Source organism: Bombus vosnesenskii, unplaced genomic scaffold (genome assembly GCF_011952255.1).
Source record: "Bombus vosnesenskii isolate JDL3184/JDL3185 unplaced genomic scaffold, Bvos_JDL3184-5_v1.1 scf7180000013265, whole genome shotgun sequence".
Taxonomy (NCBI): Eukaryota; Metazoa; Arthropoda; class Insecta; order Hymenoptera; family Apidae; genus Bombus; species Bombus vosnesenskii.
The window spans coordinates 2,994,412-3,019,666 of NW_022882925.1; the positions used below are offsets into that span (position 1 = coordinate 2,994,412).

At 37.1% G+C, this 25,255-nt stretch overlaps 2 protein-coding genes and 1 long non-coding RNA gene across 5 annotated transcripts; 1 reads left to right on the forward strand and 2 right to left on the reverse strand.

The window, feature by feature from the left end:
- Positions 1–1,492: 1,492 nt before the first annotated feature.
- On the reverse strand, positions 1,493–20,725 carry LOC117243327 (brefeldin A-inhibited guanine nucleotide-exchange protein 3). Of its 3 annotated transcripts, none has more exons than XM_033510692.1 (22): positions 20,586–20,725; positions 20,200–20,333; positions 19,593–19,727; positions 18,979–19,144; positions 18,340–18,469; positions 18,009–18,278; positions 17,331–17,564; positions 17,030–17,257; positions 16,264–16,640; positions 15,378–15,562; positions 15,133–15,295; positions 14,474–14,782; positions 14,094–14,316; positions 13,791–13,964; positions 13,305–13,713; positions 12,801–13,013; positions 11,175–12,045; positions 10,724–10,856; positions 8,748–8,976; positions 5,219–5,445; positions 3,127–4,696; positions 1,493–2,354 (listed from the first exon to the last, which is right to left on the reverse strand). In XM_033510692.1, exons 1-22 carry the CDS (start codon positions 20,668–20,670, stop codon positions 2,211–2,213), a joined length of 6,609 nt encoding a protein of 2,202 aa, XP_033366583.1. In that variant the 5' UTR covers positions 20,671–20,725; the 3' UTR covers positions 1,493–2,210. The 3 variants fall into 3 exon arrangements, with proteins under 3 accessions (XP_033366583.1, XP_033366582.1, XP_033366581.1); XM_033510691.1 differs by having other exon boundaries at positions 15,378–15,550; positions 18,009–18,293; XM_033510690.1 differs by having other exon boundaries at positions 18,009–18,293; positions 20,586–20,670.
- A 369-nt stretch (positions 20,726–21,094) lies between these two features.
- LOC117243340 (C-mannosyltransferase dpy-19) lies at positions 21,095–25,234 on the forward strand. The gene is made up of 9 exons (XM_033510725.1): positions 21,095–21,243; positions 21,331–21,443; positions 21,524–21,661; positions 22,077–22,145; positions 22,291–22,626; positions 22,702–23,524; positions 24,371–24,533; positions 24,606–24,734; positions 24,814–25,234. Exons 1-9 carry the CDS (start codon positions 21,153–21,155, stop codon positions 25,025–25,027), a joined length of 2,076 nt encoding a protein of 691 aa, XP_033366616.1. The 5' UTR covers positions 21,095–21,152; the 3' UTR covers positions 25,028–25,234.
- Positions 24,145–25,035, reverse strand: LOC117243390. The gene is made up of 2 exons (XR_004495450.1): positions 24,923–25,035; positions 24,145–24,732 (listed from the first exon to the last, which is right to left on the reverse strand). It is a non-coding gene; the product is annotated as an uncharacterized LOC117243390 (long non-coding RNA).
- Positions 25,235–25,255: the final 21 nt, after the last annotated feature.

Sequence of the window (25,255 nt, forward strand, 5' to 3'; positions counted from 1 at the left end):
TAGAAAATTCGAGGGGGCGATGGATCGATTTATATAACAATCGTCGATTCTTCTCTTCTCGTTTTTAACATACAAACGATATACAAAATATATGTATAATATATATCGAAGCGACAAACGAAACAAAAAATCATTTACTAGTCGTCGGCTAAATATCGTAACGGTAAAAATTAACAATAAAAATATCTAGCCCGCCTGGTTTAATCGTGTCGCCATGAACCAGCAGCAAGACTTACTATTTACAGGAAAATATAACGTCATTTTCATTTTCTTCTTCTTCTTATTTTTCGTCTCATTTCGCTACGATTGTTTTCAATTACGATGTATTGAAGAACTCTTTGGCAAAATCAGAAAGCTTTCTATCAATCTGAAACTCTTTCGTCATTTTGTTCACACGAAAAATAATACTTCTATCCTAGGCAATCTGTTTCTAACTTTCAAAATCAACGTCGATCTTTAACTCTTAACTCGCTAATTACGCTCTCGTCTTTTATACTAGTAACAGTAACTCTCTGATGTATCCAATTCATGGATGAATCAGAAAAAAACGGAATATAGTTGAGTGAGAAATATTTCAAAAAGTAAATCTAGAAAGAAACATGTAATGCACTTCCTTGTTCTTGGAAGTTCCAGATTTACTTTTAGATATATTGAGACAGAAGAATCACTCTGAGATTTTTTCACGAATTTCCTCCTTTTCCGTGAAAAAGAAAGAAAAGAAATCTTATAGTTCTTTTAAAAATAGCTAGTTTCTCTTAAAAAAGGAAGAAAAAAAAGATGGAAAAATTATAGAATTTCGTTAGAAATCGTTGGTGCCTCGTTAAAAAAAAGAAAAAAAAGTCGTAGAATTCTGCTAAAAATGTCGAAAAATCCGTAGGTAAACTCCGTGGCAGCTGACGAAATGTATCGAACTGGTCGCGACGCGTGTGTTCGACCGATGGATGTAAAATCCCGGTACATCCGACTCTGCGACTGAACCGCAAACTACAGTTAAGCGCAAAGAGCATAAAATGAGAATCGAGAAGATGTGCGTGCAGAGTGGATCGTAAATAAAATCCTTGTCTCTCCGTGTCGACGCGTCTCAGCGGTAAACTAGAGATAGGCGAGGCTTCCACGATGAAAAGGGGACATCGTTTCTTTCCTTTGAAAAATGAATCGAAGTTACGTTGTTTTCTTACGTATATGATATTTCTGATTCGAACTGGAAATCGTTCAGTTCTTCGTGAAGTCGAGAATTTATATTCGTTTGCGAAGTAACGAAACGATCTTTTATCTTCTTTATCGTGGAACTTTGCAAAGAGATGACGTAGATGATGATCCCTTGACATGGAACTTCTTTCTCGTTTTTCCTCCTTTTTCTATATCGTTCATCGCTTACATATGCATGACGATTATATTATCGTTTATATATGCACGATGTAATCGATTACGCCGTACGAATTGAAAATCATTCGCTTCCTTGTGAAACTGAGAATTGGTATTTTTCCCGAAGTAATAAAATCGTCGTTGATCTTCTTGGTAATCGTGCAATTTTTCCTATCTCTTTTCTTTTTGAAGAGAATTATGGACGCAATGCTCCTATTTATACTACTCGAAGTTACTTCAATTTTTCCTGAAGCTGAAAACTTGCGACTTCGTTACTCGCGTAACGAAGTGATCTTTGATCTTCACGAGAATCGTGGAATCCTTGTTATCTCTTCTTCCCTTCTTGATGAGAATTATGGATGAAGAAAGTATCTTTAAACCTTACTCCCTCGTCAAATTTCCGATCTCTTTCTCGAAGTCGATTAATGATCGTGACATGCGAAATGGTCCTTAAAACTTCAGCGAGAGGATGAATGTGGAAAATACAGCTTCTTAAAATAGAGTTAAAATCGTTCGCTCGGTTGTTCCTCTTGAAAAACATCCTGAAATACAACAATCTGTCGTCTTAAACTCGTAGATTGACTCTGGTCATCAGTCTATTAACGTTCTTCTTCGTCGTAAAGTGGAAGATTTAATACTTATTGAGAATGTATTGACTGAAACCAGTTACGTTCTTCGGACAGTCGTGGATTCTTTGTAAACGCTGAGAAACAGTTTCAAACATCCTTTCAACGTTCGAATTTCATGCAGACACTCGATTAACATCCAGTGCCTTCGATTAGCACCAAAGAACTTCAGAATGAATTGTGAAAATACATCTGTTCCCAGATGTATTGAAGCTGTTCCTAATTGCTCGTCAACCCGTATAACACCGCGATTCGATGAAAAAGCGTGGACAGTCGTTGCTTGAGAACCTGGTCGACCGCGTACCGTGTCAACACTCTTACACCGCTGACGAAAACAGGAAGCAGCGGAATCAGTTGATCATCCTGTGAAAAATATTTTTAACATCACGCTTTTGATAAGATAAGGCGCCGATTCGAATAACAACAGGTTTAAAATCAGAGATTTCAGGCCTTTGTGATATCACAGAATTTTTATAATCGAGGCTTCCGGGCGTGAGTCGTGCAAAATACGCGGAAATCGATGTGGGAAATGTATTCTGATATTTCAGCAGCACTGAAGCTAGCCTCATCGGTAGACTGTGCATACAAATTCATATGCAAATTCATATTCCTACGAATATAATTAAAAAGTGAAATCCAGGTAGAGATTTATTTAGCTGTTGAATATTGTCGCAGGTGTTGTAACTATGCTTTGGACATTTTATGCAGAGAATGTTTCCTTCATTTTATACGGAAGTATTTTTCTATAAGAAACTAATCTTAAAAATTAAAATAAATTATTCTAGCACTCGTGACAATTAAGTAAAATAAAAATTAAAAATATTACTTTATACTTTTTTAACGTTTATTTCGTTTATTATTTGAATTTTTTGTTCTCAATTATGAAATGATGATTTTACATAAAGACATATTTTTTATCGTTAAATATTCATGTTTCATTGAATGGAAATATCCTAAATATTTTATATATACTTATTAAATTTGATGTAAATGTGTATATATATTTTTTATATATTTTCAATGCGTCTTTGTACTTTGAAATATTTTATAAATACATAAGCGTTGTTCACGAATCGCACTTGAAATCCTCATTTATAAAAATTCGAAAAAGTTGAAAAAAACATTGACAACTTACAGACAAAGCCAGGGTCCAATCCAAAACTGTGCTCAGCATCTCTGCCCAAGCATTCCTGTGAGCTTCGCTATCCTTGCATACATTACTCTTCTTATGAAACGCAGATTCCTGACTTGCTATCTCTTCGGTCTCCGCGTTAGAATCACCGCCATCCTTTCTTAAAAACGGATTAGTTCTAAAGCCTCGTTTGCTTCTCTCGTAATCACGGAGCAACTCATCTATATTATCGAAAATTTTAGGTAAATCGTCCTCTTCCTTTTCTCCAATTTTCGAGGAAACGCGCGGAGACATCTCAAGATCGTTCGACGATTCAGACACCGTGGACCCAGCTGTTTTTCTCAGTTCCATCACCGATCTACATCGAATATTATTGGGATTGAACCTCACGAATTTCTCAGAGTCGTCGGTTTCAACTGGTTCGACGAACCTCAAAGAACTTTTCCGAGTCAACAGACAAGCATCGCTCCTTCTTCTCTCCAACTTTGATTTCCTGAACAAATCAGCTTCGTTGAACGTCAAGCCAGTGTTCGTGGATTTGATTTCCAACACAGAAGTCCCAAAAGAGTCGACAGACTCGGTTCTTCTTAAAGAATCAAACTTGTAATACAAATTATCTCTGGTATTAATGAATCGTGAAGGTGCTGGTGTAGTGGAATTGTATTTTCCATCTATGTATCCTTCGCTGGAAGTACCGCCAGATCTATCAGGGTACACAACCTTCTCTGTGACCGATCCTAATCTGGAGACTGGTCTAGAGTCATCGGTTTCCGGTTCAGACTGGGGACCAGAATCAGTAGAATACTCCACCGCTAGGTCAGACAGCCTAAAAGGTCTCGGATCGTCTTCACACTCTGGACCAAGTTCCTCCAGTCCACTTTCGTCGTCCAAATTTGGATTATAGTTCTCGATATCCTCCTGATCTTCTTGATATTCTTGATCCATTTGATCTTCCCCATCTTCTATATCGTCTGGACCTTCGGGCAATTCGATGGGAGCTGGAGTAGCCAGAACTCTGTCACTGATCGGTTCTTTTCCTGTGATCTCTGGAAAATCGTCCGGTTGAGCTATCAGCAAAAATATCTTCCTTTCAGAAAAGCCATCTACTCTCGTGTGTCTTCCATCTTCGTCCAAAACCACTTCCACGTAACTTTCGCAAAGTTCTTCGAATGTAGTCCGTAATTGTTTTAGATATTTCGAGAGTTTTCGAAGACTCGGTTCTTTGAGAGGTTCTCTGTCGCCTGAGTTCGAAGCGAGGATCATTTTCACGGTTTCTAGGCTAGCTTGCGTGTCTTCTATTTTGTGTAAACAGAGCTCGAATAACGTGACGATCTTGATTGTCCAAGCCACTCCAGCTTGACGATAGAGATTCGCTGGTTGAGGCAGATTAGCCACCTTTTGGACCAAGAATTTTAATCCAGGACGACAGTCAAACTTTAAAGCGGTTGCGTAAGATAGATCCAAAGCTGAGAGGAAAATGTCTATGTGCTGATTGGTTAGACAAGACAGGAAACCTGGTATCACTGTTTTTGACGATGTCGATGCTGCTGATTGTGGTATGACGTTAGACAAACTGGAATCGAAGTGAACTTTGTAAATGTGTCTTAACTATGTTCAACACGTTCGCTTTTTAAAATTAAATTTAAAGTTAATTTGGATTCAATTCTAAGCTATAAAAGAAATCTCAGAATGTTATTGTTCGTGACAGAAGTATATTAATAACGATGAAACATTGATTATCGGAACTTGTAACGATATACGCTGTACGGATAATCGTTTATATTTCAAATTATTCAATGTGCTAATTTAATGATAATTATTACCACGTAACATTCATTGATACCTATTTTTTTTTAAGAAATGTTCTTTTCTAAATTAATAATAATAAGTTTAATTTAAAAAATAAATTACTATTCGTATAGTGGTAATGTAGATATTCTTCAAATTTCTATCTTTGCCTTAATTTCCTTGCCATAAATTTTGAATAGCTGTCGTAAAATTTGATATGTGAATCTATAATCTTTCTCTGTGATAGCGAACGTGTTAAGAAAATTAATTAGAAAGATTCGTTGCTATTTATTTGAACGATACATACCTAGGGAAAGACGAGTCAGGACCTTGCAAAAGAATAATGGCGATGCAATGAAGAAGCATCTGATGGACCAAGAGGCCAACAATCAAGGCTCTGAGCTGAACTCTAACGATATAAAGATCGGGATTGAGTGTGGAAGCCACCGAGGGTGGATACAGAAGGAAAACGTAGGATCTGTCGTCAGATCTTCTCGAAGTATCTTCGGTGCGTTGTTCCTCCAGGAGGAACACCTGAAGGCACAAGATCTTTCTTCAATATGCCTACCTAACAGGATTGAATTTTCATCGCACGATTCTTCGTAGATCCTCGACACGAGTTTTCGTCTTTTGTCAAACGCAAATTCTTTTCTTCGTACGTTTAATTTAACTTTTATCTCTCGACCTTATCTTTTTAATTTTCCTTTCCTCTCGTTTTTCTTATGCGTATTCGATTCGAGAAGCTACAAAAGCAATCGTGCGTGATGTCTGAAAAACAGTTGCAGATGATGGTCGTGATTTTGTGACTAAAGATGATGTTCATGTTCATCGTGACGCGATGTTCACCGTATTTTCGTGAATAATCGAAAGATCATCGAGATACGGCGGGCTCTAACTCGAACCTAACGTGATTCGATTAATTCAGTCGGTCAGTAAACATGTGTGCATTCTACGAAAGCTGCAGCTTCTAGAATAGGTGTCGTATATCTCATCACGTACATATTATGTGACAGTGAAATTCTAGCCATGGACTCAAGCCATGGATTTTAATGGTGATACGCAAGACCGTGCCAAGTTAAATTTAAATGATATCTCGGCCAACGACGGGGTCCTTTATTCTAATAATTATTTATATCTTCTGTATCTGCAAGTGATACGTCTGTAAGTGCAAGTAGAAACTCACTACATGTGTATTAAATCTAATATAAGATGTTCCCGATGAAAAATCTATTCAAATAAAAATATTGGGCAAATTTTTCAGGAACCGTGGTGATCGAATGATTGTAATGAAAAGGACCTCGTCGAAGAGGTTCTGCAGCCTGACCTGTGCCTTCTACCAGCGAGTGCAAACGTCTAAACGAGATGATTGATGACCAATCGCGTCGTATCAGCGTCGACAGGCTTACTTCGATTCTTTCCCATCCTTTTCTCTGTTTTCCCATACGATTTTCATCGCGCAGGCCGATGAAGGAATAAGGGTGCAATACAAGAACGCATCAGAGCGAATGATAAAAGCATATCTGTATTTGACACATTCTGCATCGAACACATTCGAGCGGTACAAAAATACATTAAAACCACGAACGTATCGACAATACGCAGTCTCAAGTACAAAGATCTTTTTCTCATTATTTTTTTTCTCTCTCTCTCTCTTTCTCTCTCTCTCTCTCTCTCTGTCTAGTTTGGCATTTTTTAACAAACATCTAATTGCATTGCACAATGGCATAGAATTCGGATAAAAACAGTTTAAAAGACATCTTCTTGTGTATTTATTTTAAAAGAACCGTTTAAGCAACGGTTTTGTATGGTTATTAATTCTACGCCACCGTATTGCCATCAGCCATTCAGATGACAGCATAAATACACGCAAAGCGCACGATTCACGAGGCACGTCGATGCAAAAAAATAGAAAAATCTGTGTGTCTAGAATAAACATTTAGGCTGAACCTCGTTTTAAAGCACACTGAATTTCTGACTTTTTTTTCTTTTACAACATATCATAGATTTTTCAAGTAGAACGAGCCACTAAGATGGCCATCTCTGAGTCTGGAAACCTAGTATTTTTGGATTTTACTCGACGAAAACTATCATACGTTATAAAAAAAAGAAAAAAGAAATAGATCAAAAACTCGGTGTGCTGTAAAACAAAATCGTACACGAGATTTACGATCACAATGTCGCTTGAGGAGAAAAGTTTCTCGTAAGGAACTAGATAAGGCAGAAAAGCTGCGGTTGCAGTGAATCTCGAGTCGCGAAGAACGTGGCTCTCGAAAGCAGGCCTGTCGACGACGACCACGCGTCACGAGTATATTTCTCGTCTCGGTCAAAACCGCGATGAATCGTAATCGTCGCGAATCGAAAACTCTCTAAAATATTGTTTCTCATCGTTTCATCGGTCGACAGAAGAAGAATCGATGCGATTACATTCGTTTGTCTGTTTGCTCTTTCCTATCGTTTTTTTTTTCTTTTTTTTTCCTTTAATTTTTTAAATATTTTCTCATTGATTTTTTTTTCTTAAAATCCATGACGTGAGTTACCGTGGGCGGCTAAAGCCAATGGGGACCCGTGTTCGACGTAGTGTTAGTGTAATCGAGGGGTGTCGTGTGCTGCCTACAACCAACGGAGTAGGAGGTAGTGTGCTGGTCGATCAGTGTCGTCTCAATGGTCATCGAATCCTGGAAAGGTGTCGTCGGCAGTGACGCCGCATTCTGTCTCTTGATCGCAGACAATACCTCGCGCAGCTGGCTCACCTGGGAGCAAGTCAGGTCAGGAGGGCACCACGTGTGACACTCTCTCGCAGACAATCTTTTTTTTTCTCGACATATGCGTTTTTAACTTCTACGTTACACAGAAACACTCTCTCACTCATTCACCGAATAAGTAAATCACGAATAACCATCTACATGTTGACAAAAATAAACAGTCAATCGAAGGGTAACTGCAATAAGGAGACACCTCCACTCTCCAATAATTTGAGTAAACCAACGAAAACCAACTAAAAATCAAGCACTCAGGTCGCCCAACAAGTTTGCGTATTTCATTTCTATATTGTTTAGATGCTTTCAGCATCGGTTCCATTTCTAGTTTTTCTTAAATATCGATGGATAGTCGATAGTCGAATATTCAAGATTTCAGACACCTGCTGCATCCATCAAATTTCTATTTCATTTAACGGATCACAAATTTTGCTCTTGTTTATTTAAAATTGAATCTTTAAGATTGAAACTTTTTTAGAAATTTCTTAAATCCTTCTATGATGATAAAATATCTACAATGTAAAGGGAACAAATACTGTATATAGCAATTGTTATTGTATTTTCCTTATGAAACTCATGTGATTTACCACCCAAGTATCTCTTCCAGAGTGGGCTTAATCTTATAGCTCCGTCTTCTAAACTTATCGTTTTTCATCCTCCAAAAAGTATGAGAATATCTCATAAAGAGTATTGGCGAATCGTGACACGAACTTATTGGCCGATCTAATAGTTTTTCAAACTAGACTACTACATAACTTTTGTGCTCTTGTACTCTTCGATATGAAACCTTTCTTTCTCTTTCAACAGATACATTTCACATATAGGAGTTGCCTCCGTACCGCTGAAAGCCTTCGATTCACGAGAAAAGAAGGAAACACATCGAGTCATAAAGGTTCTCTATCTAACCATCATCGATCACCGCTTTGGCGATTATCGAACGAACACGTTCAGTTGACAACTCTTGGTAGCGATTGTGAGGACACAGAGAAGCACAACGAACGTCAAACAGCCAGAAAAGTGATAATATCTTCTTCCATATTGAAGAATATTTAAATAAAAAAGCGTAACGAATCAACTTACCTGAGCAGCGAGCTGTCGCAGCCTTTCCGATTCTTCGATGGTCGCATCTCGTCGCGCTGCAACCTTGACCTGTGCAACGTCACCGTAAAAGGACTCGGATCTCGGCGAGAAAGCCATGGTCAGCTGGTGCAACTCTTGCAGGGAATTTGAACAAGCGCGGTAACAGGCGACGCCGCAAACTTCCCATTGTTCTGGGGTGAGTAGCGGCCCGCTGCTCACTAGAACGTGCCTGCGCAGATATTGCAGACATCATCGCATTGAATCACAGAAGAATCCTAAAAATTAAACCTTCCAGGTATTTAGAAACTTAGTATAATTTTTAACACGTAAGTTATTTCGCACAGGAACCCTCGACAGTCTTAACATGGCTGATTAATTATTTGATTTCATGTCATTGGAATTCGTGAGAAAAAATCTACAATTACTTTGTTTCGGATATACATATATTTATATAACAGTTTATAAAGCGCGATATCTTCTAAAACAATCGCTCGAATAATTACTCGAAAGATCGGTAGCAAAAAGAAATTCATCCGCCTCAAATCACGCTACAAACTCCAATTAAAAAATTGATAAATTTTCTTCTGGGATGAAATATTCTTTATTAAAAAATCAACACGGCCACTGCGATGTCCGAATTCTTATCATCATATCATTTTCATATTTCCCGCTGTATCTCTTTTCTAATTCTTACGCCTATAATTGCACGAATTGGTCACTGAGGATCACTTTGAGAAGAACGAGAATATCTTTGAATACAAAGATCGTGCCTAACAATTTTGTGTAACTCGACGAATTTGTAGGACTCGTACGAAACGGGAAAATAGATCGTACGCGTATGGCTAACTCGCGAAAGGGTTAATTTCTCCGCTCGCAAACAGCAGATATAGGTTGCTATCAAGAGTGGGTGACTCTAAGATTTCAGATCAGGATCCCGTTCGTCATTCAGTGCCAGGCTAGCTATCTGCCCGCGAACCTGTCCCGTTTTTAAACTCCGCGCACGCCTGTACATCGATACTTCGCGATCGACCCCGGCTAAGATTGAATTACACGCGTGTCGATGTGTGCCGTGCATTAATATGGAGAAAACGAACGACAAACGGATCCATCCGGCCCATAGTTAAAGCAAGATAGACGGAAGAGACGGGGGCTGTCTCTTGTATACGTCCTCTTGTCGGATTTGTGTGAGTCGCTGACACGACGCTCCGGGGGTGTCGAGTGTCGGTGGCTACCTTATCCCACCGGACAGCCTGTCAAGCTTCGTTATCATCTTACACGCACGCTACGCCCGTAACGACGATATATCTAACCTCCGTCGATGGACATTCCAACGAACCTCCGCGTTATGATTCACCCTTTCTCTCTTCTGATCGATCCTTGTCCTCTTCGAACCTTCTCTCTTTTCCTTCGATTTTTTCAATCGTCATAGGAGATCTCGATCGATCTTCGTTCTTCTCCGAGCTCTTCCACCTTCCACTGGAGACTCTTTCAATTGACATGGGTGTAAGTTTGGTAGCAATGCGTACATTTAATCGTTTTCTTTTTTTTCTTAACTTGGTAAAACAAATTAGTTCGCGATGATAATTAAAATGAGTTAGGTCTTGAATCTTCGATCTTTGAATTCTGATCCATCTTTTTGGAGCCTCGTTCGATCTTCTCAATTAGTGTACGAGCATCAGTGTATCAGTAACGGGTGATGGGAAACGGATCCTCGAAACGGATGAACGTTTGATAGATTTTCTGATTTAACGAAACAGGTCGATTCTTCGAGTTAGAAGAATGGTGAGAAGAATGGAGCGCCTTCTTTGCGACTCGGTGATCTTAATTCGATAGTGAGTCATCAAGCGTTGGAACGAATAGAGGACTTTGATCTCGATCCGTGTTAATATATTGTGCGTACATATGTCCCAGCTCGCAGAGGTTTCAAACTTTTAAACAATTCTTATAGGCCTAGGTTTCGATCAAAAGATACTTACCTAATACAGGCGCAACCTAGACGAGCTATACTCTCCGTGGGTTGGACCACGCATTCCGCCATTACTAGCAACAATTGCTTCAACATCAACGTCGTAGCTGATAAATAGGCGTTGTTTCTAAGTACCTCGGGTCCTAAAATCCATTTGCAAACGCAAATTATAAATTTATCTCGTCGAAATTGTCTCTTCCCTCTGCCTTAAGCATCGCGTGTTATTAACCCTGCTGCAATCCTCCAATTTTTCTATTTCAATCTTGCTTTTATTTCAATAAAGAAGACAAAAATTTAACGTGAAATTGAAACGAGAAATCTACAAATCTGCGCATCAACGACAACTTTTTTATTCTTTAAGACACTTCCAGATAACTCGAGATACTTTTTAATCAGAGCGAAATAAGATCGGCTAGAAAATGACCGAGAGAACGTAACAAGCTAGATGATATGTTAATTACCTTGTAAATGAGTTAAGTAATCAACAACCAAATCCGTAGTCAGTCCACAGCATTGTTTAAAATTAGGCGCGAAATTGTCCCATCCTCTGAAGATCTTCGACGTCCTCCTCAACCAGTTCTGCACCATAGGCAGAAGCAGGTGATTGACACAGTATAAACCAAACGTTGGCCCAGGAACATTCAACGTGTCTCTCAGTAAATGGAACAAGGTTTCCAACGCGTGAGGTTGATAACGTTTAGGGCAGATCATGGTAGCGCTTGCTAGGCCTTCGATCAAAATGTACCAAACTCTCAGAATGCCACTTGGCTTGTCCATACTTTGCAGAGTTGTAATTGTATGAACGTTATCCATTAATACGTCATGTGGCCTTTCAGGTATAGTCTCCTGCATCGATTCAGCGTGTTTATCGAATCTGATCAGCTCGGAATTGGGTATCGTAGGATCGACGTATTGAGGAATGGTCGAAACTTGGATTCTTTGAGCTGAATGGAAAATCGGACAAGCTGGCATGCCATACATCGATGCAAGAATATCGGAACAGCTGAGAAGATATTTCAGACTTTCGACACAGAGTCTCATTCTTCTGGATTCTGCAACGTCGATCTGATCTTGATCATCCTGGTGACCCTCCGTGTCACCGATTCCACGGACGTGCTTCAGGAGACATAGAATGCAATCTAACGCCGCATTGGCGAATACAAGCGTGTTGTCCGTGGATAGGAAGACCCTGAAGACCTCCAGGAGTGGCGCAGATTCGACAGAATCTGAATTACCAACAGAAGCTACACGTAGCGCTCCGAAAAGAGGTCGCCAGCCTGATCGAATCTCGGTTCTGTTGGTCTCGACGAACTCACAGATGCAACTGACGATCTGGAAGGAATTTATAATTCTTTTGCGTCGATTTAAGCCTTCGCTGATTTAACAAAATGAGGGGGAATTAAGTACGGAGAATTTAGAAAACAGTTACGCTTCTTTATCGCGAAGAGCTTTTGGAATTTATATTACTTTTGGATCGACTTAACGCTTTGGTAGTACATTAAAGTAATCAAGTATTGAAAATGAACTATTTAAGAAATAATTATTTTCTAATAAATTGCTTTCGCCGAATTTTTTGAATGTATAACGCTTTCGTTTTGATTCTGTAATAATGTAAAATAACGGAGAATTCAGTATATTTAGAAAATAATTACTTCTTTATTGTCAAAGACCCACCCTTTGCATCTCTGGTGTCAAATACAAAAAATATGTAATTTTCCCACTTTTTATAGAAGATGTATATTAATATTAGGTACGATGATCAGACTGTGGATTTTTATGCATTTGTGAGGAATTTAAAGATACTGAAATGCACAAAATGCACATAGAATAGCAAAAATGTATGAAATATGCAAAATAGTGTAGTCATTATAATACTTAATAAATAAAACAAACCTGCTTAGGTTCCATCTCTTTAATGATGTTTATAAAAATATTAATTTGCATGAATATTCGCAGTCTAATGATGACATTTAGGATTTGAAATTTATAGCAATGTACTTGAATGTATATAATAATACTTTGTCGCTCTATATTGAGGTTTCTCTCGAGCTACACTCTGATAAGGTTAAAGACAAACAATGACTCACTTGATCCTGAACGTCACTGTCGCATAGTTCTAGGCACAATAGATTCTCGAAAGGTTTGAAAAGAGCCTCGTTGAAATGGAAATGAGGCAATTCCACTTGCTCGTTCAGCAAAGCTGCCATCGAGTCGTGAATGCATTGTACTGCTTTTTTTGAAATGCCACGGTCCTTGTGACAAGCTGCCTCCATAAAGTGCGGCCCTAGGATACTCCAAACCTGAAATACGCATATCCAATTTAGAAACTTTGAAACGCATCTCGTTTATAAAATCTTGAACCTGCTGCGATTCCTGAATATTTTTTATTTTTTACTATTTCAATCTCGCTTTAGTTTCAACCTATAAAGACTTAATTTTTGATATCTCAACTTATTAGCCACCTCTTAAGTAGGATTTCTACAATCGCGAAACTAAAAGTCGAAGAAATTTTCTAGCAAATAGGAAAATACGATTCTGTCAAGGATGACACAAAAATACAGCTCTTAAAGGATGAACGAAGATTCTCTCACCCTCATTATATGAATCAGAGGTCTTCCACTCTTCACGCACTTCAACATAACTTCTCCTAATCGAGCCAAGAGCAGCACATTCATTTCGTTTTCTCTGGGTTTGCTTCTTCTCCACCAGAACCTCTTATTGTCTTTGAGACCATCCGTGGTTTTGAATAACTGAGCTTTACTAGCTCTGCAAAGAGCAGACAAGAATAGACATAACGCTTTAAGGTTCAACTTTAGCGCAGCATTTTCAAATAGCCTGTCGACTTGTTGGGATAAAACGCAGATAATTTTTGCGGCATAGTCGGCAGGAAGTATTCCATTAAATTGACTGTCCGCGTTCGATTCTTGGATTATTTCTGGGATTGTGTCTGTACTGGAATTTTGTGTGTATGGACTGGATAGAAAACTATAGACATCGACACTAAAATAATAAACTGTCTTTTAGTAATGGAGAGTTTAATGGATTCATCGAGAATCAAAATTTTCTATACGCTTTACCAAGTTTCTTCCTCCTCGGTGATGTTGAAATTAAGTTTTAGCCTATCTTGGCTTCCCTTTGGATCTCCATTCGAACTATCTTTCTTGTCTTTCTTCTGCTGAGTCTTAGGCAGCGATGGATTCTGATTTTTTCCAAAGAAATCATGTTCCAATTTGCTCACGTACAAACAACACCTTTTTAAAGTATAAAGCTACTTAATCAGTTGCTGCCAATATTTAATAAATTAAAATTAACCAGTACTTTATAAATTCGATAAGTTGGATAGAAATTGGAAAATATTTCAATTGTTAGCGATGTCTTACGTGAAAACATGAGGCCAGCAATCGCTGCCATGACTTCCAAGTTCTAAACCCTTGCCCAGAAGTACGTCCATACTTAACGCGTGCGATGTGTGAATATTAGTTGCTCTGTTTTGTAATTTCAGGCGCAGAACATCCTTCGTCCTCGTGATTTTCGAAATAGACTGCTCTGTACAGGCTGCTTTCACCAGCAGAGCGAAGATGGAACCACAACGATTCTGCAGGCCTAATTAACGAGAAAATAAATTTGAATAAGAATAACTGGAAATGAAACTCGGAAGAAATAAAAACTGGAATCGCTATACGTATTGGCAACATTTGTATGTATATCCTCAGGTATTTAGAGGAATTTATTAAACAGTTTATTAAGAAATAATACTGACCAAGTACATTGCTCAAAATTGCAGCTTTATGAAGACCTTCCAACGATAAAATCACGGTATCTCTGATACCACGTCTATCACCGTCTCTGCTCAGTATTCCCTTGTTATTTTGTTCCTTAGGAGGATTCAATCCTGTCGTCAACACAGTCATCATACTTCCCCAACAACACGTCAATACTCTTCTCGAAAGCTTCGCTCCTGCTTCTGCTTCCGGTGTTGGTTCGCTTCGAGATAGCTGAGCTTTTTCCAATCGTATATAGTCAGACAAAAGCTGTCCGCCTCTCTGGCTTCCAGGAATCCCATCAACATCTTACGAAAGTAAATGTATCTATTAGTTTTCAGGATTTACAGTCTTCGATCATCGAATCAAGGACACGTACCAAAATTTTATTTTTCTTCTCAAAACTTTAGTGTTATATCGCACAGAGTAAATTATCCTTGGTTGGAGAAAAGTTTGATACTTACCAAAACGATACTTGGTACAAAACATTGTTCCATATATATAAGAATTCGCGGAAAAAGCCGAGAAATTGTTATTTAGAAAGTCCTTAAATTATCATTGCAAGATTCTTATTCGTTCTGTTAGAAATTTTGAACGGTCCTAATTCGATGGCCAGAAACTGGACAATCTCATTTCAGATTATAGAAAATTGATTTACCAGTTAATACGTTTATCAGAGCACTGTTATCCGTGTAGTGCGGATTATAGCCACATTTCTCGAGTAAATTACACGCTAGAACTTGTTGGTAAAGTTCAGACAACCAAGTTGCCGAAAGATAGACTAGAACTCCAGATCCGTGCACTTCTTCCACAAATTGTTCCTGGAGAATGCGACAGGAGCTTTTGAGAAATTATCAGAGTTGCAGAAAAACATTTAAACGATGTGTCAGACGTCATTGATACCTCACTGATGGGGACCTGACGATTATCCTCGTGATAGTAATTAATCCTAATCAACTTCAAGTTCAACAATAATGCCGCATAGGTGGCCAAGTAAATTCCATCGGCGTTCATGATCGTAATCAAGGCACATGAATCTGTACTGGTGTCCGTCTGTTCCTGCATCTTTTGTTGTGCTGTGAAAACTCCTGTAAACGCAATGTCGTTTCATCTTTTGGTTTTGGAATTTATAAAGCTTATTTATGACGAAGCTTATAAGTAGCAATTAGAAGAATTATAAATAGCACATATAATAATAAGATTGTGGATGTTCATGCAAATTTATATTTTTACGAATAGAATTATTAGTGTTAAGGGAATAGAATCTTCAAACGGAAATTTCTTTCATTCGTCATTAAATATTATAAGAATTTGTAACATTGCATATTGTACTTTGAATATTTCATATATTTTAATACATTGATGCATTTTGTGCGTCTTTATATCTTGAAATTTCTCATAAATGCGTAAACGTCCACAATTTACTAAAGACGAAAAGGAATATTAAAAAAACAACGTTAGATAAAATAAAGACTTATAAAAAATTATTGCGACATCCACTCTATTTTCTAGACTTAACGCGGACAAATTTTCATTTATCACAGTCGCTACAAAATTCTATAAAGAATAGAAAATTTAGCCTAATGAAAACTCTCAAAGCAGTAACCAAATATTTCGCATCAAAATCTTAATAATTTTCTAAGGAAGCACAATTCAGAATTCAAGAATTACCAAAAAGTTGGGACATGGTCTCGGGAAGCAACAGACAATACATTATCCGTCAGTAAACACGATAAAATCAACATTATTCTGGGCAAGAATCAATTTCTCGTGTATACGATTATCGTACCTTGACAATATTCCGAAGCAAAGTTCTGCAGAGCTTCGTCGACTTCTATGTTGCTTCTGAGACTCAAAACCATAGGAATCAAGTCACTCTTCAATGTCCTGACGAATTTTCTAGCATTATGCCTTTCCATATCCACGTTGCATTCATCAGCCACCTGACGACCCACGTGAAGACACTTTGGTAATTTTTCTAATCTCAATCTCTCCCTTTCGTTCTCTATCGCGTAGTCGTTGTCTTCCAAGCTATTTTCTTCTTGAACCTCGTCAGACTCGTTCTGAGGACCTTCTGTGTCCGTGGAATCACCATCTTCCGATGGACCGTGCCCCGAGGAGTCAGAATCGGAGCCTATTCCCTTCTTCATGAGCTCCAATTGCTCTCTGAAAGCAAATCAAATAGCTTTTCATGGACTTTCCTAATTACATTTTTTAACAATGCATCTACGAAGCACTTCATCAACCTATTCAATGTTAATTTAGTCCTTTGCACTTACGAAACGTAGTAACATCTGTCTGTTTAGTAATTCTATGAAGAAATGTAAAATTGTGAAATTAATCGCATAATTGGAATTTATGAGGGAAAAATTTATGATTACTTGTTGGTTATCATTGAAGAACATTAGGTATTACCACTGAACGCATCTATTTAACGATATTTGTACTTTATAACGTTTCACAGAGTGATTATTCGACAGAGAATTTACGAAAAGGATAGTGATCCTTTAAATCGCACAGTGTTTCTTACAATATTTTACAGTAGTAAAATTCACCTGTATGTTTTCGGCAACCGTGCCATGCACTGATAAGTCAAAGGTCCTTTGTAGTCACAGGATTCCAAGTCTTCGTACAAGCTATTGATCGTGCACGTGTAGGTGTGGTTAATAGCCTTCCCCTCGCATAATTCCTGAAGAGCGGAGAGCATTGCAACCACGCACGACACACTAGCGTGCAATGTACTTAAACCACCAGTTGTTGATTCTTCGATGGAATCCATTGCTCTATATTTTTAATTATTACCAAAATAATAAACTTCTGTTATTTTAGATGAAGGGCTTTAATATAGTGACTCACAATCTCATTAAGGCCATGTCGCTCTGAATATGACTAGATTTATCTTCTTCCACCAATAATGGACCGGCAAAGTCAACGATTCGACTAGGACTTCGTAAAAGCTCTTTCAAAGCCTTCAAAGATTCTAAGCGTTGCTGAGGTGGAGGATACAGTAACATTCTGTGAAATACTGATTCTAAAACTGGACGAAGGGGTCCCACGCAGCCCACTAATCGAACTAATTCTGTTCCAATGCTATAGGTAGAAAAATTGTCAAATTTCACTTTCAAGTTACTTTAGACATCAAATTTTTTATGAATCATAATTAGATTTATATCATTAGATTAATCATAATTATATTTATACATTTATAGGAAGTTTAAAGATGTAAACATACAGTGAGTACATTTTTATTCTACTGTCCTTTGCAAATGAATTAAATAACTTACTTATCTTATTATTTTAAAGCTTTTGTTCTTTTGTCAAAAATCTTTAATATAATATGTATGTTTTTACATTCTTTAAATTATTTAATGATTCCTTGTGAAACAGATTTTGCAAATATTGAAACAACTAATGTATTCCAATATTAATGACATAATAAATATTCGAAATATTGTAATAGAAGTGTAATATTGTATAAATATCCGTCTAATAATAATATTAAATTTTATAACTATTGTATCTAAAATTATGTACCTATAAACAGTTTTAGCCTGGTGACTATCGAAGCTCAAAGAAGTGGCCAAGTATCCAGATCCTCTTCCAATTTCGTTCTCTTTTCCTTCCCTAGACGTGAACGTCTTGTCGACCCTCGGTGTACCTAGGAAAGCTATCAGTGCAGGACAGAATTTCTGCCAAAGGAAGGTGGTAAAATGTGCGTTCGTATGAATTTTCTGCGGCAAAGAGGATATCAAGGTATGCAGACATTCCAACAGAAATACCACGGTGTTTCCATTTCTTCCATTACTGTAATAAGGTTTCCTAAAATTGATGTGTATTCAAATAAAATTAATATTTTTTCCCTTACTTCTGAGCTTCGTCTAGTTTGCTGCAGATGTATTGAAGAATTGGCAGAGCTTCGTTGAAACAGGAGACACCTCTTTCCCATAAATTCTTATTCTTCTTTGCATTCTCGTCCATTTCTTGACATTCCTCGTCTGTGAAAAGTAAGATATTTTTACTAATTAGTAGCGAAGATTAATAGCATATTGAGTGGATCCTCATACATTTAAATTAAAAAATTTCAAATTATAAATATAAAAAATGATATAAAATATATAGAATATATAGAACAAAGTATGTATAGATATGGTGTAGTAATATCCAAGTATAAGATATACAAATATTCAAAGTATTTGAAATATTTAAATATCGAAGTTTGATTTATTTTAGCCACATTCGTAAAAATACAAATTCACATAAGTAAACATCCTATTAATGAATTCTACTAACGTTCAAGAAAAAATCCTCGAAAGTGTTTCAAAGGAAACAGCTTATCAATCACGGAATTCGCAAAGAACGTTTCACTAGTCACGCGAGCAGAGATTTATTGATCAAACTTTCGTTGAACTTCACTTTGGAGTATCTGACAAATTCCAGAAATAATCACAAGGACAATCACGAAACTCTAGAACGTACTACGGATAACAGCATTGAATGAAATTACCTAGGAATAGGCAAAAAGACCGTAACGTTTGACTGGTTGCAGCTTGAGCCGCGGTCCTCACCGCTTGATTCCCATTTTCGAAAGCCTCGCAGCAAGTAGTGAGAATGGCGATTATTAAACGACCGTTCATTGTCCAGTAAGAGGAACAGGCAACTTGTAACAGAACCTATACAGATTAATATGTCGTAGAATATTTCTTAATTAGCTTCGATGAATTTTAATTCTCGACCAGAATCGTGGCTGACCATCGCAACTTAATTTTAATTTCTATTTTGCACTTTAGTCGACAAAGATCATTGATTGCCATTATCACGTAGAGTGTAAAATAAAAAATAAAATTAGATGTCTTAAAATTCAGTAACGATACCAGTTGAGTGTTAGACCTGCTGCAGTCCTCGAATTTTTATGTCTGAATGCCACGCTCCCGTTTTAATAAACAAAAATAGATTTAATGTTTCAACAAAATCTCTGGTTAAAAGATTGTAAAAGATTGGATCAATAGAATTATCTTATTTTTTCCTCGGATTTAAGAAATTTATTACCGATAGTAAAATGCGTCAAAAATAACGCAAAGAAGGCAGCAGGGTTAAAAAAAGGGTTAAATTTAGGCTCACTTTTAGCATGTCCGTCTGCGTGTCGTCAGATTGGGATAACATGGAACTCATTGCGTGCAACATTTGCGCGGGTAGCCAAAGAGAATCATCCTCTGGCTCGTACGGCGACTGGAATCTATCATCCCTTAACATTTTCTGAATTCAAAACGTTTATATTAATTACAGATTATTTACTTTGATTAGATTGCGGATGTTTATGCAAATATGTATTTTATGAATGAAAGGAAGACATCTAAGTGAAGATTTATTTCACTCGCTAAATATTACGAGTAATATATTTGGAGTGTTTTATATTTTATTTCAATCTAAATTTTGTATAGATGCATAAAAACCCGCAGTCCAATTATGACGAAATTTGAATAAAATATTCTAATTGATTTTAGACATATATCCATCGTCTATTGGAAAACAGCACTGTGAAGTAACTATGTGTCTCGGATTAAAACGAAGAACAGTAAAGAAATATCATGTTACAGCTGGTCATTGATATCGTACCCTTTATCGCAGAGTTCCTTCCCGCGGGCGAATGCGTCATTTACATGTATACGATACTAAACTGGCACAATATGGACAAAAAGAGGAAAGGGGAATTCAATGAAATACTCACATGTAATCCCGACAGACCAAATGCAACGAATTTGCTCCTCTTCGTTTCTAGTGCTAGCTGAAAGGTATGTAGACATTTTGCTCGTAATTCGTGGGGTGGATCGCGTAGTAATCCCTGCTGTTTGTCCAGGAAATCTACACAAACATGTTAAATTAATTAAACAAATAAAGTAAAATATATCGTTTGTTTCAGAATCTTAGTTATTATAAATTGATAAAAAAGAGCTTTTTACCAATATAAGAATTATAATTGACAAGTCAATGGTGGATAAGGTACTGTAGGGCGAGTATAATTATCACAAGTATCGATCAGCTTTAAATTTATGGAGCAAGTGTGACCATCTTATCATAAGAAATATATAAAACGAATCTTTTAAATCGACTCACCATACGCTTCTTGCGCAGACTTCCGCAAATTTTGTAATTTTGCATTGCTTGATTCTCGGACGATCTGCAGCAGAAGATCCTCCATGTCACGGTGGACTAACACGCGACTGATCGATAACGGGAGTGCCAATGCACGCTTGGCTGTACGCGCGCATCCAGGGCCGTAGAAACTGCCTCGCACAAGGGAAATTCATTTTCTTTTTAGAAAATTAAATAACCTTCAAAATCCTTATCATGCAACACTAATTTAACAATATAAATACATAGTAAATTAATTTCCTTAATAACAAACCGCAGCTAGTTACGCATAAATTTCTACCACTATTATTGACATATTCTACATTTAATATACATGCCGCACGTACATAAATACCTACCATAGTCATTTTATAACTTTATTAAGAGATTGAAATTAAAGTTGACATTCTCCTTGTAACCTTCTTTATCAGAAAATCGATTAAAGTCAAACTAATTTTTGACCGATCGACAGGCATTTTGAAATTTCCGATCGATGGCGCGCTGATAGTTCCATACAGTCACGTGACTGAATTTAGTCGGATCTTAAAGATGGCGACAGAAAGTGACAGGAAGCGTAAAAGCGGCGAAAAATTACGCCGTAAACCATTGAATTTGTACGAGTTAGCGGTGGATTTGATAGGTACAAGCCTCCTTGCGAAGGAAAAAGGCTAATTGGTGTGGTTTCCTGGTCAGCGTTATCATAAAATCATCTCGTGTGCCGTGACAGGTTTGGCATTTGGCTTTTTCCATTGGTGGCATGTGTCGACGCTGTTCGAAAATGACCGGCATTTCTCGCATCTGTCCGAAATCGAGAGAGAAATGTCCTTCCGCACGGAAATGGTACGAGATTCGAACGATTTCGAGAAACTGACAAATTATTCACGAAGATAACAGGTATGTTTTGTTTTTTTTCTGTTCAGGGGATGTATTACTCGTATTACAAGACTATCGCGGAATCGAAAACGTTCATGGATGGACTTAGAAAAATCAGCCATGATAATATCTCGGAATATGGAAACATTATTAATGCAGCTAGAAAGTATAGCTTGTTGCCAGAGGTATTATTCTCTATTCGGTATTCGACGATGAATCTATTTTTTGGTTAGGTTAACTTTGCTGCGTCCTTCCAGTTATTTTCTTATCTAGACTCTCTTGTACAATAATTCTTGAATCATTTTATTGTACCAATATATAATTGGTTATCTAGTCTTGATTTACTTAATCCCTACTTTAATCTAACATATTTTTATAATCGTATGATATTAGTTCAATTGCGCAAGAGAGCTATAATCGTGTCTTTCTATGGTTAAAAAATATAAAATGTCTTATGCCATGGTTATGTTAAAGTTCATTTCAAAACATTAGATATCTTGTTGTTTATTGAAATATAAGCAAGATAGAAAAATAAAAATTTTAAGGTCGTAGCAGGGTTAAGAAGATCGACTTGTATAAAACATAATTGATAATTTACAGCTGGTAGCTGGATATCTTTATCATTGTGCCAAGAATCTGGGGATTATATCCATAGAGCAGTGTTGGCAAGTGAGATTCATGTTTGTTAGAACTGTATACAGAGTCAAATACTGTAATAATACATAAAGAATATTTGGTACACAGACTCTGTATGCATTGAGAAATTCAATGTGTGTCACTTCCTACGGAAGAACTAGAAAAGAATCACTTTCAGATAGAAAGAGGAGAAGGTTTGCCACCAGTGACTAGTTGCGAGGGTCTTGGTGTTCCAGTTTATTTTTACTTACAAATCGTTTGGATTTTTACTATATTTACGGCAGCTGTACTGTTCTATTATGCTGCCTTCCTTGGTAATAGTTTGAGTAGTGGAATCATAGCAGTGCTTCTATTCTTTTATAATCATAACGAATGTACTCGTGTCCAATGGACTCCACCGCTGAGAGAAAGTTTCGCATACCCTGTATTACTCTCTCAAATGTATAGGTTGACTCTGATTATTAGAGAGGGCACTTTGCAAGATCCTCAGAAAGTGCCCAAAGATTTACTTCAGGTGTGTTGAGAAATATTAAACACTCACAGGACTGACATATTCTGTATGAAGTAACAAACAATTTATTTCTTTCAGAAAATGGGTATAGCGACGGTAATTAGCTTATGTTGCTGGCAATTTTCACATTTTGTACTCACCACGCAGGTCGTTGCTCTATTGATATTAAAATGGATGAAAATAATTCCAAACGACCTTTACAGATGTATTTTTAAAGTTCATGGTTGGTCAATTTTATTAGCAACCGGAATCACAGATGGTTTCCCCTTGCTGTATTCTCTGTACTTCAATCTTTTACTCATCAGTAACGTTGTAAGCTTAACGGAGAAGCTGACTCATTTCATGGGCATAAAGCTCCAAACGATTCTCGAGATCGTTCTGACAATTATATGCACGTTGTACTTAGAATCGTTTTCCGCCTCGTTATCCGAGGACAACGCGCACGTGTTCGACTTACTCAAAGCGAAACTGACCAGTTACAAAGACTTCCACACGATGCTGTACACGTGCTCTCCCGAATTCGATTTCCTCCAATACAGAAGCTTCGAAGCGATTATAAAAACGTTGCTTCTGCCGTCTGCTATATTGGCTGGAATGCTGGCGGTCTATTTCTGGTACAGGAATTACAAAATCAAAGGATATCCTAAATGCATAGAGGCGGATATGGCTTACAACGGCCTGCAGACCGGAGCTTTTATCATCATGGCAGTTTTCATCATGAGACTCAAGCTGTTCATGAACCCCCATCTCTGTATAATAGCCGGCACTGTTTGCGCGAATAGATACTTGGAAAAGCTTGGTTTGAAGAACGAGATGACTAAGACTGCTCTTACTCTCCTATTGATATCCGCGATGTCTTATCATGGATTAGAGAGACTGCAAGAAGAACGAAGTATCATAGGTAATTATCAGGCCCTACGGAACAATTAACGATCGAGCAATGAAATAGTGTGTAAAAATGTATAAGAACATTATTAAAAAATATAAATAAAACAAGACTATTTTTTCAAATTACAAAAAATATGTTTATATAACAGATATATCGTAGAAACTCGTTAGGTACGGACAATATTCCTTTAATTGAAAAGAACATGGTTATCTATGATGCCTGAATTTCTTCAAATTGAATAACATTGTAAGATCTAGATAAAAGAGGATTTTTTGAAATTCGTTTTCATAATTACAACGTGAACTCAATAGAATTTAATAACGTAAACTGGTTAAAAAGAAATTACAACTAAACTGTGATTCTTGATGTTGTCGACTTTCGCAACTTTTACAGACTATTTCACTACTTAAATACGTATTTTATTTTCTAACGAAAAAAAGCGAAATACCCACTAAAAAAAGCTTCTTACCTGCACGTGGTAACTAGACTGCAATTTTTTTATGCAAATTTATATTTTCATGAGCACAATTAAATAGAACTTATATAGAAATTTATTTTACCTATTAAAAGTTATGACAAGAAAAAACATATATGAAATAACATATAGGAAATAAATAATGTAAATACAGATATAAATGCATAATAATCCGTAGTCTAGTAACAAATATATTTTCTTAACAAATAAAATCGTTCATTTAGTTTGACAGAATAGTAACGATATATAAGTATAATTTTTATGAAAAGTAATAATTGTGAATTATCCGCGTGAGTCAAAATTGGCCCAGCCTCTGAAGGTTAATAAACAAGCTCTTTATTATCTAATCTTTCATCATATAAAAATATGATATATGTAATAAGGCGAGTACAGCGACATCGAGCAAGAGGAACTGTTCGAGTGGATCAAGAAGAACACGCCAGAACACGCTGTGTTCGCCGGCAAGATGTCTTTGATGGCAAACTTAATGCTCTCGACGGGAAGACCTATAGTCAATAACCCTTACTACGAGAGCAAAGAGATGAGGTGCATAAGCTTGCCATTCCCTGGATCGTTACATCTGCCTTGGTATTTATTATCACCGGTTTTATGTTCTAGAGATCGGACGATGAAAGTTTACGAGATCTTCAGCAGAAAAGATGTCACATCCGTGTACTTCACTCTGAGAAATCTTCACGTTGGATACGTCGTGTTGGAGGAATCGCTGTGCTTTGGTTTCGCAAACCTGTAATGAAATAACTTTGAAACTCAATGAAATTAATAAGCATGTTTTTTTAATGTTACAAATAAAAATTTTGCGTTTCAGACAAGCAGAGTGTCAGATGATCGATCTATGGGATCTAGTAGACAATGGAACCGCGAGGGCAGCTGGGAAACAACCCCTATGTCCAATCCTATATCGAGGAAACGCTTACCCCTTTAAAAGAGCCTTTGTAAATAATCGTTATGTTGTTTTGCAGCTCGATTATTCCTATTACGTCGAGCTGAAACCGAAGACTTCCCTTAACTACAAATCCTAAAGGTGTTCAATCGACTGATCAAATGTGACAAATCGAAAATACCTCGCGAGACTGCAGAGAATATTTTTCCCAAGGGAGAGACAGTTATGTATGATATACATATATATTTTTCTTTTAAAAAATAATGACTCGTCGAAGTGAGCCAAAGCAACTTTGTTAAACAGTTAGAAGTAAAATACAAATAAAATGTTAACTACGTTCCTGTCAGCTCCGTGTCTTCGTTTTCCT